Here is an 18,523-nt window from a genome sequence, read left to right on the forward strand (position 1 = left end):
TATTATGACTTTTGCATCCTGACATGTATGATTTAAGACATGTCAATTGGAGGAGGTGAATTTATGACACTTTGGATTGGTTCAGGATGACGAGAGCACTATTTGTGATCAGGTGGGTGAGGTTAAAGTCCAGGCTCATAGTCAGACCTCGTTATGGTACATAGACAATAGACAATAGGTGCTGGAGTAGGCCATTCGGCCCTTCGAGCCAGCACCGCCATTCAATATGATCATGGCTGATTATCCACAATCAGTACCCCGTTCCTGCCTTCTCCCCATATCCCCTGATTCCGCTAGCCCTAAGAGCCCTATCTAACCAGCTTGTGTTGGTTAACCCAAGAGACACCCACATTGAGGGCTTTGTTCCTCAGATTAAGGCTCATTGTTTGCAGTTATCTGCATCAGGCCATTGTGTAACATTTGCTCAGGTAGATTTGATTCATATTGGTGTAGCAAGCTTCAGATCCATTGGGAAGAAACTTCTGCAAGATACCTCCTCTCCCCCCCCACCTCCCCATCAACCGAAGGCCATTCGGTCCATTAGGACACTAGATCTATGTAAGAGAAATGTATTGGAGATAACTCATTCTTAGATATTCTTAGAACTCATTCTTAGAGAACTCATTCCTAGAATAAAGGGGTCATTTAAGATTGAAAAAAACGTTTCTCCCAGAGAGTTGTGAATTTGTGGAATTCCCTGCCACAGAGAGCAGTGGAGGCCAAATTACTGGATGGATTTAAGAGAGAGTTAGATAGAGCTCGAGGGGCTAGTGGAATCAAGGGATATGGGGAGAAGGCAGGCATGGGTTATTGATTTGGGACGATCAGCCATGAATCACGGCGGTGGCTCGAAGGGCCGAATGGCCTCCTTCCTTAACTCTTACATTTTATTCCCTTCAAAGACATTCAAATCCTTGGAAAACATTTCAAAAATCCTTTGAATCACTGGGCTATTATGTATCCAAAAGCTAGATAATTTACATTCAGTTCGCAGTAAAAAATGGAAATATTTTTTTTTGCAATTTAAAGAAGCCAGATAGATGGTTGTTAAAATATTACTTTAATTTTCTTCAAGAAATGAAGCTAACCTTTCTTATCTGGCCTGAATTGAATTGAATTGAATAAATTTTATTAGTCAAGTATGTATACATACAAGGAATTTGCATTGGTGCTCTGCTCGCAAGCAACAACACTATCTACAGTAAACAAATAAGAATAAAACATTATAATTTAAACATGTGAAGAATTAAACAAAATACCAGGGCAAAAGGATGTTACAGATTTTTGGTTATTGAGTAGAGCTCAGAAAAAAAGTTTTTATGTCTGGCCGTAGTAGCTTTGACAGTCCGGAGTCGCCTTCCAGAGGAAAGTTTGTGGCCAGGGTGAGAGGGGTCAGAGATGATCTTACCCGCTCGCTTTCTGGTCCTTGCAGTGTACAGTTCATCAATGGGGGGGAAGGTTGCAGACAACAACCTTCACAGCTGATCGAACGATGCACTGCAGCCTCCAGATGTCCTGCTGGGTGGATGAGCCAAACCAGACCATGATGGAGAAGGTAAGGACAGACTCTATGATGGCCGTGTAAAACTGGACCATCATTGTCTGTGTCATGTATGTAATAGCAGTCACATACCAATGTAGATGACTCTCTTCCTGTAACTGCCTTCCAAAGTGGTCTAGCATCCAGCTTCCTTGTACCAAATTACTACCAAAAATATCATGCTGAATTACCTGTTCAAGAAAAATGATCTGCTACATTTAAAATCAACTGTATATGAGTACTGAAGATAAACACAAAGTGCTGGAGTAACTCAGTGTCAAGCAACATCTCTGGAGAAAAAGGATGGGTGACGTTTCGGTTCGGGACCCTTCTTCAGACTCGTATAGTGTATGAGTAATGTCAGTCTGGCCAATGCGATCTATATCCTGAAACTGAATCAGTTGCCAATCCCATCCTATCCAACAACACCAGCAGCTTAAATGACTGAGGGAAGACCTGATGGAAGAATGTCAAACTATGAGAGACATAGATACAGTATATAGTCAGAAACTTTGTTGCCCATGTGGAAATGTTTAAGATTTTAAGGTGGTGCCGCGGTAGAGTTGCTGCCTTACAGCGCTTGCAGCACCGGTGACCCGGGTTCGATCCCAATCGTGGGTGCTGTCTTTACAGAGTTTGTACGTAATTCCTGTGACCAGCATGGGTTTTCTCTGAGATCTTCTCTGAGATCTCCCACACTCCAAAGACATACAGGTTTGTAGGTTAATTTTCTCGGTGTATGTGTAAATTGTTCCTAGCGTGTATAGGACAGTGTTAATGTGCGGGAATCGCTGGTCGGCGCAGACTCGGTGAGCCGAAGGGCCTGTTTCCGCATTGTATCTCTAAAACAAAAACTAAATTTGGGTCAAAAGCAAGCAGGTGTAACAAGTATAGATGGAGCATCCTGGTTGGCATGTACAAGTTGGGCCGAAGGGCCTGTTTCTGAGCTGCATGACTCAATGACTCCAGTGGGTATAGCTTTAAGGTGAGAGAGGCAAGGTGTGTAGGTTAGGTTTTTTAACACAGAGAGTGGTGGTTGCCAGGGGTGGCGGTGGAGGCAGAAATTATAATGGTATTTGGATAGGCACATGGATATGCAGGGAATGAAGGGATATGGATCATGAGCATGCTGAGGAGATTAATTTAACGGCGTCATGGTTGCCACAGATATAGCGGGAGGAAGGGCCTGTTCTATGTTTCATGTTTTAAATCAAAATTCATTCAATTTGATTCATCATAATTGTAAAATATAACTGCTTCGCGCTGGCAAACTTTGAGTTTGTTGCAATTCCATTAGCAATTAACATAATTGTCCTCAAATAAAGCACAACGCAAAACTCAATACCATTTAAAATCATTTCCGCAGTAAAATAGAAGGAAAAGATCTACCTCTGCCATTTTCGCAAGCTCTGTCCAATCATCCTTGTTGTATGTGCACATGAGACTGGCAATAATGATCTATAATGAAATAAATGTCAGAGCAAAGTTTTAAAAATAACATCCAAGAAAAGGGCTGCTTTATAACATATTCATTAGGTGTCCATGTAGATTTTTACGGGATGCTTTTAATGAATAAATAAATATTTCAGTGTGAACATGGGCTCTATGACATTAAATATGTTTTTAATGCTGAAGAATATCCTACAAATAACATTACCGAAGCCACATTAAAACAAAATTATGCATTATGCTGGCATACAGTCACAAAAAATTGATCTAACGTTGCCTAGGGCACTTATATGTACAGTATTGTATTATGTACAAACAAATCTTCAAGAATTATAGGGCATTTCTGTAGTATCTTTTTTTTACAAAATAAAGCTAAAAATCTTATAATATTTTTGCCTATTGCAGGTAACAAGTTCATTAATTGGGTACAAATGCCTAATTTCTAAATATTATGAAATCAATAATCATCATCTTTGGTGTCCATTATTGTTGCCCAGTCTCCAACCTTGTAGATGCTAGAAACTGAATCAAACTGTTCATAAACCCGATGACATGATTGGCCATGAGTTCATGTCTGTGTCACTCATTTCCACCTCCTTTTCGTTTGGCTACCTCCCTCTTTGTTAACTTACCTGCAGGTGACAGACTCATCTCTGACCTCTTACCTCAAAACTCCTTTAGTCTACACCTCATAAACCCACGGCCCCCAAAACTGTAGCTGGTGTCCTAGGTTGTGTCAAGTCCCAATCATCCAGAACCACTATAGACTTCACTTTTGTAAAATTCTCATTTTTAATTTCCGTCCCTTCCATTCCTCCAGCTGCTCTCAATGGCACCTTCTTGACCATGACTGAATTTAATCTCTCCATTATGAATGGCTGTATCTTTAGCTGCTAAGATCCCAAGCATCGGAATTTTCTTTTCCAAAATCCCCTTATCTATGCAAATCAAAAAAATAACTGCAGATACTACATATCAGACTTAAAAACAGTAAGTTTTCTGTTTCCATGCTGTATGACTCAAGTGCTCTATAATGCAAGAATAGATGACAATGGACAGATACCTGGAAAGATTTCGGTCAAACACACTAAATGGGACTAGCTTAGATGGGGCATCTTGGTTGGCATAGATGAATTGGGCCAAAGGTCTGTTTCTATGCTGTATGACTAAGTGCTAGAAATACCCATTACATCAGGCAGAAATAATGTTTCATGCCAATGAACTAGCATATGGACCTTATCAATGAGTCTTGGCATCAGTATCGGTTTATTATCGTGACATGTATCAAGATACAGTGAAAAGCTTTTGCTTGCACACTGCCCAGATCATACCATGCCAGAGTGTAATCAAGCTATATACAAGTACCACAGGCACAAGAGGAAAATACCAGAGTGCAGAGTCTGGTTTTACAGCATTAGAGAAAAGGTCCAGCATCGTAAATGAAGGTAGATTGGAAGATCGGGACTACCCCTTGAATTATGGGAGGGCTCTTCGGTAATCTGATAACAGATGAGAAGAAGCTATATCTGAATCTAATGGTAAGTGCTTTCAAGCTTTTGTTTCTTACGTCTGATGGAAGAGAGGAGAAGAGGGGATGACCTAGCTGAAGAAAGGTCTTTGCTTATGTTGGCCCTATTTCCCCAAGGCAGCATGTTGTGTAGATGGAGTCAGGTTTGGTCCATGTGATGGACTGGGATACAACTTCTTATGGTCTTGGGCAGAACTATTACCAAACCAAGCTCTGATACAACTGGATAACACATATTCTATGGTGTATAAGTAGACATTGGTCAGAATTATTTGGGATATGCTGAACTTCCGTAGTGTCTTGGGCAGAACTATTACCAAACCAAGCTCTGATACAACTGGCCATGGTATGCTTTTTTGTCCATTGCTACCAAAGCGGTCAGTCCCGGTCAAATTGTTGTTGCTATTTACACTGAGCCAGATTCATGGAAGGACCATTCAGTAATCTGATAAGAGTGGAAGAAGTGTTTCCTGAGTCATTGCTTTTATCTTATGCCCGATGGGAAAGGGGATCCATTCTACTTTGACACCGTGGATGATGAGTGGTGCCTGTGGTCCTTTGTACTTCCTGGAGTCAATAACTAGCTCCTAGTTATCCAAGGTGACATTGAGGGAGAGTTTGCTGTCTTGACACCACATGACTCAGTCTATCTCGTTCTTGTGCTCCGTCTCGTCATTGTTCGAGATGTCATCAATTGAGAATATTGCCACCTACAGTTAAAGATTGTAACTACTTTACAGGATCTTTTCGTGGGGGAAGCAGCGCATCACTAATTAAAGGTATGTATATTTTTGACACTAAGATGAATGCTATCTCTAAAATTTTCAGTACACATAGTTAAATTATTAAATGTGCAATGCTGCCCAATCTATTATTTACTATTGTGCGAGAAGAAAATTTCTCCTCATTATCATACTATTACAATTTATAGAAATGTTAATTTACTTCAGTATTTTATCTGATAATGACATTTGCCTGAGGTTTTATTTGCAGCTGGTCTTTATAGAACAGTGTAAAGGAGGGTTATGCAAAGTGGTTGCTATGGGTACACCAGACAATCTACCCAGTCAAAGATCCTGTAGAGTAGTTCCGTGAGATGATTATCCATGGGAGGGGTCACCTAGGATTACTTGGTGAGACGATGAAGGATCTGAGAGCTGGAACAATATTAGTCTAGTCTAGACTACTGATACAGTGTGGAAACAGGCCCTTCGGCCCACCAGGTCCGCTTCCACGTGCAATCCCCGCACACCAGCACTATCCTACACACCAGAGACAATTTACAATTTTACCAAATCCAACTAACCTCCAAAACTGCACATCTTTGGGATGTGGGAGGAACCCAGAGCACCCAAAGGAAACCTGCGCAGTCACAAGGAGAAGGTGCAAACTCTGTACAGACAGCATCCGTAGTCAGGATCGAACCCAGGTCTCTGGCGGTGCAAGGCAGCAACTCTACCGCTGCGCCACTCTAGCTTAGTCTAGAGATACAGAGCCGAAACAGGTCCCCACCGAGTCTGCGCTGACCAGCGATCCCTGCACACTAGCACTATCCTACAGACTAGGCCACATTTACAATCTTATCCAAAGCAAATTAACCTACGAAACTGAACATCTTTGAAATGACCAGTGATCACCCGTACACTAGTTCGCTCCTACATATTTGGGACAATTTACAGAAGCCAATTAACCTACAAAAACCTGCACGTCTTTGGCATGTGGAAGGGAAATGGAGCACCCAGAAAAACCCCACGCGGTCACAGGGAGAACGTACCAACTCCATACAGGTAGCACCCTTAGTCAGGATCGAACCCGGGACTCTGGCATTGTAAAGCAACGACACTACTGTTGTGCCACTGTGACCTGTACTTTGTCCAACCTCATCTACTGCAGGCAGTGTTCCCAATGTGGCCTCCAGTAATTGGCGAGACCAAGTGTAGACTCTGTGACCATTTTGCTGAACACTTGCGCTCGGTTTGCCAAGGCCTACTGGATCTCCTGTGTGCCAACCACTTTAACTGCCCTTGCCAGAACCACACTGACCTCGATGTGTTGGAGCTTCCTCCATTGCCAGATTGAGGCCACTCGCATATGGTATGACCAGCACCTCATCTTCCGCTTGGGTAGCTTACAACTCAAATGGTATGGACATTAATTCTTCAAATTAAGGACCTCCACTTCTCCTCTCCTTCCTCCACATACCCCCCCCCCCCCCCTTTTCTGTTCTGTGCCCCTATTTCTCCCCTTCCATTACATTCCTTCCTCTAGCTTCACAATTCACAACCCTTCAATCCATTTGTCACACCTGTCTTAAGGATCTGTGGCCTTTGTCCAAACCATTAGCCCATCAAAAACCCTTCTCACTGTATCAGTCTATTACCTACCAGGCTTTGTCCTGCCCCTCATCTCTTCAAGCTTTCTTCCCTCTCACCCCCACAATCAGTCCGAAGAAGGGTCCCAACCTGAAACGCGACCCATCCATGTTCTCCAGAGATGCTGCCTGACTTACAGATTTACACCAGCACCTTGTGTCATTTTTTTGTGAACCAGCGTCTACAGTTCCTTGTTCTATAGCACTCACTTGGTATTGTGTGCCAGCCTTGGAGTATGGGTTCGAATCTCAGGCATAGAACTGCAGAACACAAACCAGTGACACTGAGGTAAGATGCCCATCACTAAGTCACTGTTATAACTTAATTTTAATTTATTATTTTTTTTTTTTTTTTTTATTAGAAGTACAGTAAATTACAATAATACACATCCGATATATCTTATTACATTTGTTGTACCACTTTGTTTTTCGAGCTTTAAAAAAGATAGAAATAAAAGAAGTAAGGAACGTGAGCAAGAATCGTGAAGGTGCAGGAAAGTGTTGGGGAAAGAAAGCCCCTTAGGGAGGAAGTTAGAGAAGGAAGTAAAGAAAGGAAATAAGACTGTTATAACTTTATTTGCTAAATTATTTTGCCTTCAGTTTCTCGTTCCAAAAAGCAATGGAAATCAATGTTACGGTAAATGTTCCCTTTGGATATCTTTTCACTGGATTACAATTGCACAGTGCAATGGTTGATGTGGAAATTAGTATTTGATCAATGTCGCCACACGTTATTAAATTTCAGAAGTATAATGCCTGCAGTTATTGTTGTGCTCTTTTCAAACCAGAAGCAAACATGGAATTTCCATCCCATTGGGTATAAGAAGCCAAACAGACCTTCAGACCTTTCAGGCAGACAATTGGTTTTTGGTGACACAACACACATACTCAAATCCCAATGATTGTAAATTAATTACATCCATTCCCTTCAAATCCACGTGCCAATAAGTTTATACATTCATAAGATGTGTGAATTGCACTAAATCACACACCATATTCACTGCATATTGGACCATTAGTCACCATCCCAACAGCAAAATATCCTTTATATTCCATTTGGGTAGCTTACAATTTAACAGTGTGAACATTGAATTCTCTAATTTCAAGTCATACTCCCCTCCCCGCTCTGTCTTTCCTGTACCCTCCTTGTCCATGCCATTGTGCACCCATTTCTCCCAATATCGCTCCTCCCCTCCCCTCCTCTGGTCACCCTGTTCCATTCCCCTCCTTCGTACATTCATCTCCCACCCCCATGTGCCACATTACCTCTTCTCTCCCTTTCTCTCCTGTACCCTATCACCTATATTCCTCCCACTAGCTTTACATTTTATTCCACTTCTTAACCTTATTTGACATCATTCTATCTCCTTTGTCACTAATTCTACCCATCCGCTAATCAAACTCCCCCACCTATGTCCACCTATCACTTACCAGGACAGACAAAAAAAATGCTGGAGTAACTCAGCGGGTCAGAAAACGTCTCTGGAGAAAAGTAATAGGTGACGTTTCGGGTCAGAACCCTTCTTCAGACTGATTGTACGAGGACAGGAAAAGAGATCCGAAGACAGGAAAAGGGTTCTGACCCGATATGTCACCTATTCTTTTTACACCGGAGATGCTGCTGTCCTGCTGAGTTACTCCAGCATTTCTGTGTTTATCTTCGGTGTAAACCAGCATCTGTAGTTCCTTCCTACACAGATCACTTTGTCCCCGCCTCCACTTCTCTTTTCCAGCTTTCTCTACCTTCATACAATCATTCTGAAGAAGGGTCCCGACCTGAAGCATCACCTGTCCATTTCCACCACAGATGCTGCCTGATCCACTGAGTTCCTCCAACACTTTATATTTTGCTCAAGATTCCAGCATCTGCAGTTCCATGTGCCTCTGTTTTCCGAAATGATTACTGCCTTTGAGGCTGACATGGTAAATCAAACAAGTGTATGCTCAGCAGTTTTCCAAATGGAGTAAAAACAGTTGGTTGTTTTTGACCCTGTCCAAATTGCAAAGCATTACCTTAAATTAGAGCTGTATATAACGGCAATATGTTCTTGAGTTCACAAAAAGCAAAATTGGTATAAGGCCAAGTTCAAATGATTATACTACAGCATAACAGGTAATGCATGTTACCTTTAGTTCAGTTTAGTTTAGAGACGCAGCGCCGAAACAGACCCTTCGGCCCACTGACCGTGCTGACCAGCGATTGCTGCACTTTAACACCACCCTACGCAGACGAGGGACAATGTTACATTAATACCAAGCTAATTAACCTCCATGCCTGTCTTTGGAGTGTGGAAGGAAACCGAAGATCTCGGAGAAAACAACTGCAGGTCACGGGGAGGAAGTACAAACGCCATCTGTACCCATAATCAGGATTGAACCTGGGTCTCTGGTGCTGTAAGGCAGTAGCTCTACCGCTACACCAACAGGATGCCCATGTACCTTCTCCATTTCATCTCCTTTGCTCTATCTATTGTACTTGAGTTTGACTTGATTATATTTATGTATAGTATTATCTGATCTGTTTGGATAGCATTCAACAGAAGGTAGTTGAGGCCAGTTCATTGGCTATATTTAAGAGAGATGTGGCCCTTGTGGCTAAAGGTATCAGGGGGTATGGAGAGAAGGCAGGTACAGGATACTGAGTTGGATGATCAGCCATGATCATATTGAATGGCGGTGCAGGCTCGAAGGGCCGAATGGCCTACTCCTGCTCCTATTTTCTATGTTTCTAACACAAAGTTTTTCACCGTACCTCGGTATCCGTGACAACGATAAATCTAAATCAGATACAGAACCCAAGAGTTAAATTCTCTACTTTCCTACCAAACCAAAACCTGCAATCCAAAAATAAATATAGCAAGCAAAGCTTCAAATTGATCAGGCAATCAATTTTTTTTGGTGACACAATTCACTTATTTACTTCAAAAGTACTGCAAATAAATCTGTGTACTTTGAGGATATTTGTATGTATGGTGTGTACAGAAAAATAAGCCCCTCCGCCTTTAATACTAACTTGCAGAGATTATTGGAGAGAAACCAGAATAGAGTATTTCTTTATGCAGAATGCTGGAGTAACTCAGCGGGACAGGCAGCATCTTCAGAGAGAAGGAACGGGTGTCATTTCGGATCGAGACCCTTCTTCAGACTGAGAGTCAGGGGAAACGTAGAAAAATAGGTGCAGGAGTAAGCCATTCAGCCCTTCAAGCCAGCACCGTCATTCAATATGTTCATGGCTGATCATCCAAAACCAGTACCTCATTCCTGCTTTTTCCCCCATACCCCTTGATTCCTTTAGCCCTAAGAACTAAATCTAACTCTCTCTTGAAAACATCCAGTGAACTGGCCTTCACTGCCTTATGGGGCAGAGAATTCCACAGATTCACAACTCTCTGGGTGAAGAACTTTTTCCTCATCACAGTCCTAAAGAGGGAGGCATAGAGATATGAAAGGGTGAGGCGTGAAAATGAGAGATCAAAGGGGACAAAAGTGAAGGAAAATGTAGAATGGATCGTTGTTAGCTATGGGAAAGGTGACAACGGGGCAAACACTGTAGATCCCAACCTGGCTATTTCTCAGGAAAATTTAAACCAAAGGAAAACTAGTTCTTAACCCTAATCTGCTCCTAACCCATGCTTTAGATGTTAGTCTGAAGAAGGGTCTCGACCCGAAAGGTCACCCATTCCTTTTCTCTGGAGATGCTGTCTGTCCCGCTGAGTTACTCCAGATTTTTGTGTCTATCTTCAGCTTAAATCAGCATCTGCAGTTCCTTCCTACACATTTCTTTAGACTCCTTCACCTGATCTTATTGCTGACTGACCTGCTGTTTGATCTCCAGTTCCTGGATTATTCCAGAGCACTGCTTACTATGTGCTGGGAATTCCACTTCTGTAGAGCTCGAAATAGACAGACTGCCTGAGCAAAATTGCTACCACATTGTACTGCATTCAGCATCTTGAAATCTTCGTGCACTTGGTTGGTGCAAGATTTATAAATTGAGTTCAAGATTTGCAAGCCACAGTGTGGACTTCTTGAGGGGGGTGTTCATCTCCATCGAATTTGAATTGACAGCATAATGTGATTCTTTATCTGCTGTTTGATCGGGGTTACCCACTTGCTTTATCACAGTTTCTCAGCTGCATAGTTATAACATTTAATATTAAACATATTGCTGCAAAGTTCATATAACACTTATGCATGGCAGTGCTTTAGAATAGAATGGAATAAAATAGAATGCCTGTTATTGTCATTTAACCAGCTTGGTTTGAACAAAATTGCATTTTCTACAGTCTTACATTACAAATCAAAAACCCAAGACCCACACTTAACACAGTTTACACAAACATCCATCACAGTGAATCTCCAACACCTCCTCACTGTGATGGAAGGCAAAAGTCTTATCTCTTCCCTTTGTTCTTCTCCCGCGGTCCAGCAGTCCAACTGCAGCGTCGAGGCGAATTGGGGCTCCCGATGTTAAAGCCCCCGGCGGGCGATGGTAAGTCCCGTGGCCGTTTACGCCATGCCGGGCGATGTTAGGCCCCGCTCTGAGTCGTTTGAACCCCGCGATTCCAGCGGGAGAAGTTTCCGTTGCGGGAGCTTCGAAAAGATGTCTCCCACCAGGGACCTGCGAGCTCCCGATGTTCCGGTCCACCGGGCCTGCGGCTGGAGCCTCCGAAGCTCCGAAGTCGGGTCGCAGCCGTGCGCCAAGACAGCTCTTTCCGTTCCGAAGACGGCCAGCTCCTCGGGCTCCGCGACTGGAGGCTTCAGGTTGGTCCCAGCCGGAGGCCGCCGCCGGCTCCACGATGTTAGGCCCAACGACATCGGAGAACCGAGAGGAAAAGGTTGGGTCCCCGTACAGGGAAGAGACTAACGGTTTCCCCCACCCCCCACATATACACAGCTAAAGAAAAATAATAAAAACTGGAGTCAAGACATACACATAACAAGACAAAAAGTTTTAAAAAGGCAGACGGACTGTAGTCAAGCCACTGCCGATAGGCGCAGCCGCACCATTATTGATTTTGTTGAAATTCAATGAAAAATGCTGTAGTTAGAAATCAATATCATTCATGTCTTTACTAGGGTTCCAAGTCTGAAGAAGGGTCTCAACACGAAATGTCACCCATTCCTTGTCTCCAGAGATGCTGCCTGTCCCGCTGAGTTAATCCAGCTTTTTGTGTCTATTTCCTAGACATTGATTAGTACGGGTGTCAGGGGTTTTGGGGACAAAGCAGGAGAATGGGGTTGAGAGGAAAAGATGGATCAGCCATGATTGAATGGCATAGTAGACTTGATGGGCCGAATGCTTTCCTATCACTTATGAACTCATGAACTTATGGCACTCTCGTGTGACTAACACCATTCCTTCTACCATGCCAAGATTTCCTGGGGCTTTCACTGTTAACCCCATTGAGGCAGTGAAACTAATTATCAGTTTCTTGTAAATTAAACCTGCAATCTAGTAACACGATCTTGATCATCACTGCTTACTACATTTAACCAGCATTTAGGTGGGCTAGCAAAGACATGAAGGTAGACACAAAAAGCTGGAGTAACTAGTTAGGGAAAAGGGAAACAAGAGATATAGACGATGATGTAGAGAAATATAGAACTATGAATGAAAGATATGCGAAAAAGTAACGATGATAAAGGAAACAGGCCAATGTTAGCTGTTTGTTGGGTGAAAACAAGAAGCTGGTGCAACTTGGGTGGGGGAGGGATAGAGAGAGGGAATACTGGGGCTATTTGAAGTTAGAGAAATAATGTACTTGAAATTCTGTGCTACATTACTCTTTGTATCATTCATTCCTACCAATCAAAAAGTTTTTGTTTAAATAACACAAAAATAAAGTAATTGAACAAGTACCGTCCCCAAGGCAGTAATCATTTAACTTCCCTGCCCATACATGCCAGGGAAAGGCTGAGTGATTCATGACAAAGGATATGTGATTGGAGTCAAAATAAATTGATATTAACCTGTTAGATTTCATAGTTCATATAAATAACATTGATAGATCGGGAGACTGAGCTCTGTGACTGACTGACTGATAGGTCAAAAAATTGTAGTTTGGGGTCTGATTTCAGTTTCAAAGCAATATATCACTTTGGGTCCAGGGAAAGTCATAGGTGGCAGGCAACCCCTGCCAGACATTTTACAAAGTATAAATACCATCATGATTTTCTGCATTAAAATAAGGTAATGTTGGACAAAGAACGAATCCAATGTTGGAAGGATTTTCAGAAAAGCTGTGACGGAGCATTTTTTTAAACTGGCTTTAAGCAATCGTTACGTGTGCAAACTCAAATCTGTTGCCAGCCCCAAGTGGATTGCAGCATTAACTGTTTGATGCACTAATTAAAACTACCACTGTGGCAGAGTTGGCCAACTGTGGAAAGATTTACCTTGTACACTGACATTGTGCATACACAAAAGTTTTCCAATTTTGCCCTGATATTTATGACAGTTTGTTAAATGTCAAGGCTTTATTTCTGTGTATAAGAAAAGGCAACCACCATCAGTTGCTAACCACTCAAGGGACTGGTGTATCGTTGCAAGGGAACTTCATAAATATTTCAACTTTGAGGAACCTCAGAAGTGGAGGTAATGCATCAATGATCGAGATAGAAAACTTATGCCAAAAGAAATCCTGGAAAGTGCAAACAACTCATTTTGAAAAATTCATAACTGAACCCAGGAGAGGGAAAAATTATTGAGCTGGGAAGAACTTTCTGTATACTCTTCCTGTCATTATGTGTACATAGTGCAAAGTACACACTTCAGAACATGTGGAAATGTTTCAGTTCCCAGTTATCCTCCACACGCAGTCAGTAAATCTTATTTAAAGGTTCAAATTTACGTAAATGTTCAATTCTTTGTTTTCTTCCCCTGTTCTGTTTTTCCATTAAATTAAGACAGACTTAATTGGAGGATGAATATCCAACTCTGACACATACCAACTGACACATTATACTGACACATTTCCGGCACATGTTTGGAAACTGCATTCTTGGGTTGGATTAAAAAGTACTTAAATTACTGTTCAGTTTTCTGGAGGTTTAGGTTTGGATTTATTATTGTCACCTGCACCAAGACACAGTGAAAAGTTTTGTTTTGCATGATATCCAATCACATTAAGAAATGTTGCACATAACTGCAATCAAGCCAAACTCAAGTACAATAGGTAGAGCAATGGGAAAGATAGAGTGCAGAATAACCTGTAGTTCACAGCATTGTAGTTTAATTTAGTTTAGTTTAGTTTAGAGATACAGCGCGGAAACAGGCCCTTCCGACCAATCAGGTCCGCGCCGACCAGCACATTAACACTATCCTGCACACACTAGGGACAATTTTTTATTTTACTAGTGTGTGGGAGGAAACCGAAGATCTTGGAGAAAACCCACGCAGGTGATGGGAAGAACATACAAACTCTGTACAGACAGCACCCGTAGTCGAGATCGAACCCGGGTCTCCGGTACTGCAAGCAATGTAAAGGGCCTGTCCCACTTTCCCGAGTTACTCACGAATTCTCTGGAGTTTTCCCCTTGATTCAAACTCGTAGAATGTCCGCAACGCTGAGGCCGTAGGAGTCCGTAGATATATCGTAGCGGCTTGTAATGCCAGCCGTAGGTACTCGGGGCATCAGGTAAGTCGGGACGTTTTTTCGGCCTGATGAAAAATGTCTATGAGTAAAAAAAATAGCCCCGAGTACCTACGGCTGGCATAACGAGCCACTACGATATATCCACGGACTTCTACGGCCTCCTACGAACTGGTTACGGACAATCTCCGAGTGAATCAAGGGGAAAACGTGGGAGAATTCGTGAGTAACTCGGGAAAGTGGGACAGGCCCTAAAAGCAGCAACTCTACTGCTACTGTGCCACTGTGCCGCATAGCGCATTAGTTCCGTAGACAAGCCCATTGTCCGCAATAGGGTAGAAGTAAGTCGAAAGTACCCTAGCTTATGAATGGACCATACAGAAGCTTGATAATAGAGGGAAAGTAGCTGATCCTGAGAATCGTAACAATTCAGTTGTGGTGTTTAAAGTTAAATAATTAAGAAGTACATTTGGAATGTAAAGCTCATGTGGGCAATGATGTATAGATTATTTTTAAAAAAAAATTTGGTTCATCGATCCCCGTGAAAGACGAAAACTTGCTTATTTAGTCTTGTTCATAATTAATGCTCAGACCCACACCAATGGCGTTGTCCCTGAAATGTTCAAGGGCAAATTGGGATGTCTTTAGCATCCTGAAATTGTGAAAGAAGAAAGTAGCTAGAGAGTTGAAAGCGGCTTATTCAGAAGCAGACATTGGTGTGTCGGAAGGAACAGCAAATGCTGGTTTAAACTGGAGATAGACACAAAAAGCTGGTGCAACTCAGAGGGTCGGGCCGCATCTTTGGAGAAAAGGAATAGGTGAAGTTTCGGATCAAAACCCTTCTTGGGGAGAAGGCAGGAGAATGGGGTTAGGAGGGAGAGATAGATCGGCCGTGATTGAATGGCGGAGTAGACTTGATGGGCCGGATGGCCTAATTCTACTCCTATCGCTTGTGACTTATAAACAGCTGTATGGAACTCAGTAAAGGTGATGGTGACCTAAAATCAGAGAAGGCAAGGGGCAAACGCATTTCACACTTCCCACAAAATGCAGGACAATAGACAATAGGTGCAGGAGTAGGCCATTCGGCCCTTCGAGCCAGCACTGCCATTCAATGTGATCATGGCTGATCGTACCCAATCAGTACCCCGTTCCTGCATTCTCCCCATATCCACTGGCTCTAGATAGGGCTCTTAAAGATAGCGATCTTTAAGAGCCCTATCTCGCTCTCTCTTGAAAAAATCCAGAGAACCGCCTCCATCGCCCTCTGAGGCAGAGATTTCCACAGACTCACAACTCTCTGTGTGAAAAAGTGTTTCCTCATTTCCGTTCTAAATGGCTTAACCCTTATTCGTAAACTGTGGCCCATGGTTCTGGACTCCCCCAACATCGGGAACATGTTTCCTGCCTCTAGCGTGTCCAAATCCTTAATAATCTTATATGTTTCTATAAGATCACCTCTCATCCTAAATTCCAGAGTATACAAGCCCAGCTGCTCCATTCTCTCAGCATATGACAGTCCCACCATCCCAGGAATTAACCTTGTAAAACTACGCTGCACTCCCTCAAAAGCAAGAATGTCCTTCCTCAAATTAGGGGACCAAAACTGCACACAATACTCCAGGTGTTGTCTCACTAGGGCCTTGTACAACTGCAGAAGGACTATTTGCCCCTATACTCAACTCCTCTTGATATGAAGGCCAACATGCCATTCGCTTTCTTCACTGCCTGCTGTACCTGCATGCTTACTTTCATTGACTGATGAACAAGAACCCCCAGATCCCGTTGTACTACCCCTTTTCTCAACTTGACACCATTTAGATAATAATATGCCTTCCTGTTTTTGCTACCAAAGTGGATAACCTCACATTTATCCACATTAAACTGCATCTGCCCTGCATCTGCCCACTCACCCAACCTGTCCAAGTCACCCTGCATTCTCATTGCATCCTCCTCACAGTTCACACTACCACCCAGCTTTGTGTCATCTGCAAATTTGCTAATGTTACTTTGAATCCCTGCATCTAAATCATTGATGTATATTGTAAATAGCTGCGGTCCCAGCACCGAGCCTTGCGGTACCCCACTTGTCATTGCCTGCCATTTTGAAAGGGACCCGTTAATCCCTACTCTTTGTTTCCTGTCTGCCCACCAATTTTCTATCCATGTCAGCAATCTACCCATGTCAGGATGCACTCAACAGGCAAAATGGGAGGAGGGTGTGTGGGGAGAGAAGGAGTGAAAGCTTGAAATGAGAATTAGAGATGGTGAATGGCAGAAGGGTGGAGTAAGTGACAAAGGCTAGAGGTGAAACGGAGACGAAAAGGTGTTGCTTAAGGAAAGTAGAAGAGCAATGCAATGTAGAGCCGGAGGGAGGCTATGGGTGATTGGGGGAGACGGGGGAAGAGGAAAGAGGAAAGATAAAAGGAAGTGTGGGACAGCAATGGGAGAAGAGTGTATGGTGGATGGGGAAAGGAGCAGGGTGGTTGGAGGAAATATATGTGCATTGGGGGGCAGGAGAAAGGGTTTACTCAAAATTTTAAAAATTTAATGTTCAGACCATTTGGTTGTAAACTAGAGGAGCATATGAGGTGCATATGAGGAGGCCGAGGACAGAAAGGTCGTTTTGGAAATGGGAAGGGGAGTTTAAACGATTAGCAACCAGGAGCTCCAGCAGGGCTTGGTGGTCTGAGCGCAAGATTGATCGCAACGGTTGCCCAATCTACACTTGGTCTCACTGATGTAAAGGAGCCCACATCGGGAACACTGAATTTGGAAGAGTTGTACGTGAACATCTGTTACACCTGGAAGGGCTGCTGTGTCCCTGAATGAAGGTGAGAGAGGAGGTGTGGGGACAGGTATTACGTCTGCTGTGGTTGCTTAGGGAGAGAAGTGAGGGATGAGCAAACCGGGGAATTGTGGAGGGAGTGATTTGTATGGAAAGTGGAGAGGGCTGGAGATGGGAAGATGTGACTGGTTATGAGGTTACATTGAAAGTGGCCGAAATATTGGAGAATGATATGTTGAGAGCAGAACAGAAGCTGGTGGGGTGAAAGGTGGGCACCAGGAGAACTCCCTATTAATTTCTCTATAGTTTATTTAAAATTTTATCTTCGAGATACACCATGGACACAGGCCTTTCGACCCACCTAATCCAAGCCGACCATCGATTCCTATTCGCACTGGTTATTCCATTTTCACATCCACTCCCTGCACACCAGGGGCACTTTATATAGGCCAAATAACCTACAAATGTACAAGACTTTGGGATGTGGGAGAAAACAGTAGGGCCTGGAGGAAACACACGCGGTCACATGGAGAACGTGCACACTCCACACAGACAGCACCCAAGGTTTGGCTCGAACCGGGTTCTCTGGTGCCAGCTCTACCAGATGTGCCACTGTGCTGCCCAAGATCACAGGATCAAGGAGGACATAGTTCTTTTTGAACATTGTAGAAATGCAATGTACTACTTCTTCAGCCAATATACTCTGACTAAAATTGTTCAACCTATCAAAAGGTGTAACTGCACACACAGAAATCCTTTATAAATATAATGTATTTGTATGCTCCAATAGTAATGACTGTGCAAATTGCAGTAATAATCTAGAAAGACTATGATTATAGAACAGCGCTGGGCATGCATTTTGATGATTTTATGATTGAACCCTCCCTGTGAAAACAAACAGCAGTTTAAACACAGTTACACATTAAAGTATCAAAGAGAAGGCTTCATAAAGCCTAAACGAACATGCATTTTCCTTCGTTAAAAGATAAGAAAATGCATTTAAAGTCTAAATGCGATGCATGTTCACATGTATTTGAACCAGACAAAGGGAACAAAGAAATGAATGCCAATTTCAAATGGCACTGTTGAACACCATTTTATTTTTGCAAAGCTGATATGTCAAACCTAGTAAAACAAAAACAGGGGGCAAGTTACTCCCACTCACTACTCTGTCTCCCCCAAAGCCTCTCAGTAATCCCCCCCCCTCCCTCCCCCCACCCCCTCCCCCAAGCAGAATGGAAATTACCAATAT

The 18,523-nt window shown here is 42.9% G+C and overlaps 1 protein-coding gene across 1 annotated transcript in view; it reads right to left on the reverse strand.

The window, feature by feature from the left end:
- The window catches only part of LOC129700783 (dihydropyrimidine dehydrogenase [NADP(+)]-like), a 637,641-nt gene that overhangs the window by 151,302 nt on the left and 467,816 nt on the right, over positions 1-18,523 (reverse strand). The window contains exon 15 of the mRNA XM_055641481.1: positions 2,930-2,998. Coding sequence (XP_055497456.1) covers positions 2,930-2,998 — 69 coding nt within the window. The remainder of the gene's footprint in view (positions 1-2,929; positions 2,999-18,523) is intronic.

This window comes from Leucoraja erinacea, chromosome 10, assembly GCF_028641065.1.
Source record: "Leucoraja erinacea ecotype New England chromosome 10, Leri_hhj_1, whole genome shotgun sequence".
Classification (NCBI taxonomy): domain Eukaryota; kingdom Metazoa; phylum Chordata; class Chondrichthyes; order Rajiformes; family Rajidae; genus Leucoraja; species Leucoraja erinaceus.